Source organism: Cryptomeria japonica, chromosome 10 (genome assembly GCF_030272615.1).
Source record: "Cryptomeria japonica chromosome 10, Sugi_1.0, whole genome shotgun sequence".
NCBI classification, from domain to species: domain Eukaryota; kingdom Viridiplantae; phylum Streptophyta; class Pinopsida; order Cupressales; family Cupressaceae; genus Cryptomeria; species Cryptomeria japonica.
The window spans coordinates 752,426,100-752,434,658 of NC_081414.1; the positions used below are offsets into that span (position 1 = coordinate 752,426,100).

Below are 8,559 nucleotides of genomic sequence, written 5' to 3' on the forward strand. Positions count from 1 at the left end.
CATCTTCCAGAATGTGTTCAAATGTGACCAACCCTTGATTGTGTCATTTCAGGGCAGAACATCCTTGAAGACAGGCTAGTTGTTTCCCATTGTGCAGAGCATTCCACCATATAGACCTTCCCAGATTGAGAGAACCCTTCTTATCTAAAATGCCTTTATTGTTGATGTATTGTCTAACATGGTTCCAAGCCTTCCATATAGACTTGAAGACTTCTGAACCTGCAGGGGAGACCTCAAAATTCCCAACAATCAGGTCTCCCATGGGTAGGTTCTTCCACTTTTTTGTTGTTTTTGGGGTGGAGCATTGAATATTGTTTCTAACAAGCACTTTCGAGGGTTCTTTCCCATTAAGGGCTTTACAAATCCATTTGGCAGCCTGTGCAATTCCCTGGAGTTTGAGGTCTTTGAGGCCCATACCTCCCCGCATCTTAGATTTGATACACCAATCCCATTTGACAGCATGTTGCTTCCTTCTGCCCTTCCCATCTGACCAGAGGAAGTTCCTGATTTGTTTTTGTATGTAGTTGAACTGGTAATTGCTAAATAACCGGGTTGAGGAGCAGTATATGTATATGAGGATAATAGTTTCTGACAGACTTGAAAATGACCTGCTAGGGAAAGGAAGTTTCGGTTCCATTTAGTGAGTTTCTTATCCACCTTATTTCTGAACCATTCCCACATTTCTTTCAAATTCGGGGACACAGAGAAGGGAATGCCCAAGTATCCGATGATAGTATTCAGACCTCCCCACTTCAGATCAAACTTAGACAGCCAGATAGGAGGGGAGTCAGTCCAACCTAACAAGGTAGATTTATGAAGGGAAATTCTACTACCTGAGGCTTTGCAGAAGATTTCAATGTTGTGAAGAAGATATGTTAAATTTTCCTCATCCAAGGAGAACAAAATAGTTGTGTCATCTGCAAACTGGATATTGATGATTTCTTCTTTGTTAGGGAGTGAAATTCCTTTGACCCTAGGGGATAAACTAACGTCGTTTAGGATATAGTGCATAGCATCCACAGCCAAGACAAATAGGGTCGGGGCAAGTTGACACCTCTATCTAATTGATCTGGAGAGGGTGATGTTGCCAAATTTTAATCCATTTATATCAACAACTGCATTGGCATCACTAAGTAGTGTCTGAACAATCTTGCAGAAGGACTCCGGGAAGCCCAGACTAGCTAGCATCTGATTTATGAATCCTCATTCTATCCTATCATATGCCTTCTCAAAGTCTATTAAGAGCATAGCCCCATTCTAGCCAGAGACCTTTGCCCATTGAAGTGATTCCCAACAGGTCACCAAGTTCTCAAGAATATACCCGCCTTTAACAAAGCCTATTTGGGTAGGGCTGATTATTTTTGGCAGGATTCTAATCAACTAGTTGGCTACTACTTTGGCCAGTATTTTATAAGATACATTAAGTAGCGTGATAGGCCTCCAGTTCTTAATCAAAGTCTTGTCTCCCTCCTTAGGGATGAGCTTGATAAGCCCTTGGTTGATCTCTTTGCCTAGGGTTCCTTTGGAAATAGCCTCCAGATATAGGTCTTGGAGGTCTCCTACAATCCATCCAATGTTTTTCTTATAGAACTCCACTGGGAATCCATCTGGTCTAGGGGATCTATCATTACCCATAGAGGAGATGGCCATTGCAATTTCCTCTCTTGAGATAGGGCGCCCTACAAACTCAAAGTCCTCAACATTAAGTTTGGATGGGGTCAATTGCTTAATGAGCTCTCTAGCATGTCTATGGTCGTCATTCACTTCATCTGAGGTAAAAAGCTTCTGGTAATAGTGGGAGAAGCATTCTAGGATCCCTTGGGAGTCCGTGATATGAGTGTTGTTGTCCCATATAGCACTGATGTTCTCTTTAGCTTTCTTAACTTTGAGCATATGAAAGAAGAATTTGGAGCCCTTGTCTCCCGAGTCCAACCAATTTAGTTTGGACCTGGTTTTTAGCCCTTTTATTTTCTGATTCTGAAACTTCCCGAGGTGATCTTTGATTGTCATCAGAGTGCAAGTAATATTTTCCTCATTAGGGGAGTTCTGCAAATTCATTTCCGCAGTACATAGATCCTCCTAAAGTATTCTTTCTATCCTCCTAGCATCCTTGGCCTTCTTTGTGCCCACTGTTTGACAAAAGATGGTCCAGGTTTTAATGTTTGTATTCCATTCATCTATTCTAGAGAGCCGATTCATATTCTTTTTGTTAAACAGTCTAATAAAGGCTAGGGCAGAGCGAAGGTCCTCATCTTCTAGGAGTCTAGTATTGAGGATGAATGAAGGAGGTCTAGAGGAGGTGGGGGGAGTAGTTGGGGAGAGGTCAATTCCTATTATTATCGGGTGGTGATCTGATAGGGTAAATGGGGAGACAAGATAATGATCTCCATTAGGGCCTTTGTCAATTTCAAAGTGGCATTTATTAAAGTAGAGCCTGTCCAGTCTGCAGTAAATCCTTTTATTCAACTATTGATAGCTAGACCAGGTGTACCATATAGTGTTCAATTGGTCTTTTCTTCTAGCAATAGGGTCAAAAAGGTGCAATTTATTAATCATTATATCCCATTGAAGCCTGTCCATTCCTTTCCATTCAAATTTGTTGCCACCTTTTTTTTATCACTAGCAGATTCAACCATATTGAAGTCTCCCCCAATAATCAAAGGAATATCCTCTAGCCCTATTAGCCAATTCCATAGTTCTCCCCTTTCTCTATAGTCATTTGGGTCATAGATAGAGCAGATTCCAAACCTCTAGTTCCCCATTTGAATGGAGACCCATATAGCCCTAGCACAGGGGGGTTGTCCCCAGTTAACCACTTTGTTGGCCCATTTAGGACTAAGAAGTATGGCTGAGCCTCCTTTTCCTTTGGTATGGTTAGTGTAAAAGGAAGTAGCCTCCCTCCAGATACATTTGAGACCTATTTGCAGGGTAAAGCCCACAACTTTTAGCTGTTGCAAGAGGAGGCAATCCACATTCTTATGTGCATTAAGAAATCTCTTTATGATGTATTTCCGATCAGGGGCCTCAAGGCCCCTGATGTTCCAAGATATTATTTTCAGCATGATTCACGTAGTTGGGGTGGGTCAGTTTGGGATTTAAATCCCTCAAAACACTTGGGCCAATCCTCTTTGTTTGCTATATTGTTAGCATCAAATGCAATAGAAGAAGAGGGTCTACCTCTCTTTTTCCTTGCCTCAGAGATTTGTTTAGGACCTAGGGATTCCTTCCTATTAGCACTATATCGGAGATTTGTTCAGGACCTAGGGGTTCCTTCCTGTTAGCACTATCCCTACTGTTCTTAAGAGATCTCTTCCTCCTAGTTTTCCTGTTTTTAATAATAGTAAATCCATCTTCAGTATCTGCCAACCCTTGTTCAAAGTTAATGTTCATAGGAGTGAAGGGGTCAATGCTTGTCTCCACACCTTGAGTGCCAGTTGGCTCTGCCATTAGGGCAATAATAGGGGTGCTAGCAGTATAAGAGACATCACTAGCAGGGTCTCTCCTAGAGGCCTCTAAATTACAGGAAGCATTTGCTGGGACCTCCTCCATATTAGGTATTCCCCTTTCCCCTTGCAGGGCAGGGGTTTCATCGGTATTGAGTCCATTAAGTTCTTTGTCAGTGGGTAGTTCAGGATTCTAGACCAAGGCCCTGTTAATGGTATCTTCTATAGCTGGAACACCCTATCCATGTCCTCAAGGTCAGGTAACTGGCACTGAGAGGCTTCAATTTCCAATTTTTGATTGAAAAGATTTTGCTCATGAATTTTCCTAGCTTCAGCTGTTTTTCCCAGTTTTTCCATCACTAATTGTTGGGCATTAAGGGTCCTCGGGGTTGAGAGATGAGCATGGGTATCAACATATTCAATGGGATTAAAGGGAGGAGGATGGGCAGTGGTGAGGGCTTCCTTGATAGCATTGATGTAGTCTAGGATGGAGTTAACCATCGAGGGGGCTAAGGAGGAAGGGGGAAGGTTGTGGGGAAGTGGAGAGGGGGAAGGAGAAAATGCGGGGGGGGGCGAGGAAGGGACATGAGGGGGGGACGAGGGGGTAGGTTTAGAGGGCGAGGCTTTAGCTACAAGGGGGGATACTAGAGGTTCGAGTCTTAGACTTTGAAGGTTTATTTGACAATAAGGGGCATTTACTTCTAAAATGGCCACTAACCTTACAAAAATGGCAAACATCAATTCCACCCATATACTCAATTGAACAACAGTAAGTTTTATTGTTAAGGCGAATAACAATTTCAGCAGGGTATACCATACCTGGTTTCAAGGCAATGAGAAGTCTAGCATCAAGATGAGGGAGTACCGAGGGAGAAGAGTCAATTTTTACAATTTTCCCTAAGGTTTTCACAATTTTGTCAACACGGGACCAAAGGAAGGGCGGGACATTCTTAATAGTTATCCATTTCGAGCAGGAAAGGGCGAGAATTTCATCATTACAAGCCTCAGGGTCCCAACGAACAACCCTAAAAGATGAATTCCCTACCGACCAAAACTGCTTATTTACAATTTTGCTTTGGCTTTCCTTATTGTCAAAGAAAATTAGAAACAAACCCTTTTGAATCATTTTGCAAAATGAAAAGTGAAACCCTAGTTTATTGACCCACACATCTTGTAGCCATTTATTCATATATTGACGAGATGGTAAGTTACTTACATCAAAGGCAACGAAAAAATTTGTTGAATCCCTAAGTCTAGAAATCTCAAAAGAAATGGCAGAGAGCATTGAGTCGTTAGGTTTAATGGTGATGCATTTCGATGAGTAGACCTCACCTTGTGCTCTCGCGAGATTGGCTTCATCTTCATGGTGGAGAGCGACTTCGAACTTTGCATCTTTAGGGAATGAAAACCATTTTCCCTCCACCGCCTAGCTGAAGGTTTTCCATTGCTCCTAACCGTTCGCAGAGGAAAGAATGGGCAGTTTTAGGTTATTGAGGTCACCTTTATTCGACTCCATTTATTACAGGAAGAGTAATAAATTCTTCGAGGGCTTCGCAGCAAGGCCAGGGAGCCCTCGCACGCGATGGCGTCCTGCAACCAATAGCACCACCGAGGTTCATGCCCTAGTATGATAGCAACTGAGTCATCAAATGATGAACCAACTGATCATGATACACGGGTTAGTGCGGGATCACGGGGGGCCAAAAAGTGGCGATGTGAAAAAATAGCCTTTTCCATTCGCCTAAAACGTGAAAATCCGTGTTGACTTTTTGCTTGGCCTGGGTGTCAGTACACCTCAGTGGACGTGTCTATTCTGGCTCCAAAACGATAGTACAGATTGACTAACACGCGTGATAGTCGTGCATTTTACACTGTCGATTTTGCAATAAACGGTTGCGATTGACTAACACGTTGCTATCACGCTGTACGAAAGGTCTGTTTTAGAGCCAGAATAGCTTCGACCCACCTTGGTATGGTAAGCATCTAAGCAAATTGGATATCGAATATCGGATTAAATTGGATATCCGAGAATATCGGATATCTAATTTTTATAGGTAAAAATTAAAAAATAAATTATATATTATATAATATATAATATAACAATATATTATGTTTTGTTTTTTTGATCGGTAAATATTTTTTCATTTTATTGATTCAGAGATTTCAATATACGAAAATTACAGTCATTCACCATGCATAAACGCAGACAGAGAGAAACCCATACTACCCACAGTCCCAACTTGTAAATTACCCTACCCTACAACTTATATCAACAAACAAAAAACCAGTTCATTGCTGGTTATCGAAACAAATGTTCGAATAGTAATAAAAGGTTTGGAATTAAAACTAACAGATGAAATCATTTGGAAGCAAATTAAAAGACACTGGCCGATAGGCCACTCACTCACTATCCCCCTGGGTCGCCTTGTCCCTTCCCTCCTCGGAGGTCAATGCTTTCCCTTTTGTCGTTTTGGCTTTCATTTTTGGAATGCAGCCCAGGCACCCGAAGTCGGGGTCACCCTCCAAGCTTGCCAATAGCTGTATGACCCTTCCTTCTTTAAATCTATCTCTCAATTCCCTACCAACCTCCATCCTTGCCACCACATGCAGAGCCTTCAGGACTTCATCCACCCTGGTTAATTTCACAAAGAGTTTCATCGCTTCCCACCCCACTCGAGCACGTTCACGACACTGGTATTTGATTGTCCTCTGGACCACGAATAAAAGGAAGCAATTCTTCCTGGTCATCCCCTTCCTTAATTCGAATGCTAACTCGTGGTACCACCCACTCCAAGATTGAATCCAGGTTAATCAAGAAATCCCCATCAATCAATTTGACCAATGTGTGTTTTACCTTTTCCATCCCCAATTCGAATTCACAGGCCCACACCAGAATTAGAGAGTATACGTCCATGTTAGTTCGATAGCGGTGTCGGATATATGCCACCTCCTCTGCAAGCATCAGTCGAGCTATCGCCCACAACTTCTCCTCCTTAAACTGAAACAATCCTTGCATCCGGTTATCTGATACTTTGCCCAAAAGGGGCACCAACTTCTTTTCTGTTCGCAACGTGAAATTGGCCTCCATGGTGACCTGCAATTTCAAAAAGTACTTCCTGCAAAATAATGTCATACAGAAACTACAAGATACAAATTTGTTCTACTTCAATCCAAACCCTGGCACGCAGCTCAAAAGGTAATAAATTCTGCCTCCATCGTATTGGACGGGTAGTGTGTGTGGAGGATAAGGCATTAATGCCATGAGATCAAGAAAAAGATTTCCTGCCATCGTCCCCTCCCTTCGTTCGTGCGACCTGCCACAAACAACGCCTTCTTCAACAAATAGTCGCCACCTTGGCATTTGTACTTGCCAAATTTGCTCGCCTTAACAAGTTGAAGACTGCACATTTTTAGAAGATTGCAATTAGTACCACTCCCACATGCGACCATCGTCTTTCCACCATTTGGCCGCACAACTATCCAATTCACTTCTAATGTTTGACATCACATTTGCCATTGCATTTGCTCCCCTCCTAATATGCGTGACACGGAACTCCACGAATGTGTTGAGTTTCTCTTGGATCATTGCCACCCATCTGTTTAGCTTCCAACATGGCGTGTGGCCTTTAGCTATTCCATTAATCACTATATGAGAGTCCCCTTCTAAGTGAATCCTTTGGACTTTCATGTTTGAGGCTAGTTTTGTTGCTAGAAAGGCTGCCTAGACCTCTGCTTCATTGTTGGTGCCATCCTTTAAACGTTGAGCTCCTTTGAATAGGATAAATCAATTGTCGTCTCTTGCCACCACACCCACACTTAAGGTTCCTAGGTTTTCTTTTGATGCTCCATCGAAATTGATCTTTATCCACTGTTTGCTCGGTGGTTCCCATTTAACCTTCTCTACAGAAAGAACTGGATCAACCCCTGAAGACCCATTAATAGGTTGGCAATGGATCATAGGCCAATTTGCTTGGATATCTCTTTCTTCATTTGTGAATGAATGTTTTGTTAAATTATGATTCCTGGCTGCCACAGATACCGCTTCAGCTATTTCCCTTTCCACCCTTGCACACAACTTCTCCTCAGATTTTGATTTATCTTGGAAAATTCTCCTATTTCGCTCCTTACAAATTTCCCATACTACAAGAGACGAGGCTACTAGCCATAAACAGTAAAAGACCGATTTTCGTCAAGGTAATCTCCAACTTGTAAAAATTTTAGATATCAAATTAGGAAGCGGGGTGGCCCAATTCAGTTTACCAAGAAGGAATTTCCGTACCTTCTGTGCCTCCTCACATTGGAGTAATAGATGATCCAGAGTTTCTTCTGCACTCTTACACATTGTGCACCTAAATGGGCCCAGGAAGCCTAATCTGCACAGTCTTTCTCTAGTTAGGATTCTCTTTCTTAAAACCAGCCATGAGAAAGCTCCTGCTTTCGAGAGGATAGGAGAACTCCACAACAGTTTAGTTGGATAGTCCACCCTTGCTGCCAAATTTTCTAAAATGCCATAGCCAATTTTGAACGAATACTGCCCAGATTTTGATCCACACCATCTGAGTGTATCTTCCTTGTTCGACATAGGTGGCGTATACTCCTATAAGATGGACTTAAACTGAGCCTTCTAGATTGGAGTCATAGGAAGATTGTCCGGCTTCTTCCATTCCCAGAGGTCTACTCCATTTATCCTGCACTTAGTGATGAAATCTGCTACCTTCACACCCCACTGTGTTTTCGTGATTCATTTTATTTCCTCACAACCTTGCCTTTGATTGAGTGCTGGCCTGCCCTCCCAGGAGTCCATCCAGAATTTGGCCATTGTCCCTTTACCTAGTTCCCATGTGGGATGCTCAGTGATCACATGTCTGCAAGAACATATGAAATTCCAGATAGCAGATCCTTTGGGGAGGATTCTAAGGGTGAAGATTTGTTCCCTTCTCATCTGATCAAGATATTTATGTTTTAAAATTTGTATCCGCTTTTGGTTTGGATGAGAGTACATTTGCCATACCAGTTTTGCTCCCAATGGCTCATTAAGAAAAGTCCACTTCCTCAGACTTGCCCCCCTCGTTAATTTGGGTTGACAGACTTTGTCCCATGCCATCAATGGGATCTT

General features: G+C 42.4%; 1 protein-coding gene across 1 annotated transcript; it reads right to left on the bottom strand.

Moving 5' to 3' along the window:
• Positions 1-7,227: 7,227 nt before the first annotated feature.
• LOC131859184 (uncharacterized) lies at positions 7,228-8,025 on the bottom strand. Its single transcript, XM_059212751.1, has 2 exons — positions 7,704-8,025; positions 7,228-7,583 (listed from the first exon to the last, which is right to left on the bottom strand). The coding sequence occupies exons 1-2, from the start codon at positions 8,023-8,025 to the stop codon at positions 7,228-7,230; spliced, it is 678 nt and encodes a 225-aa protein (XP_059068734.1).
• Positions 8,026-8,559: the final 534 nt, after the last annotated feature.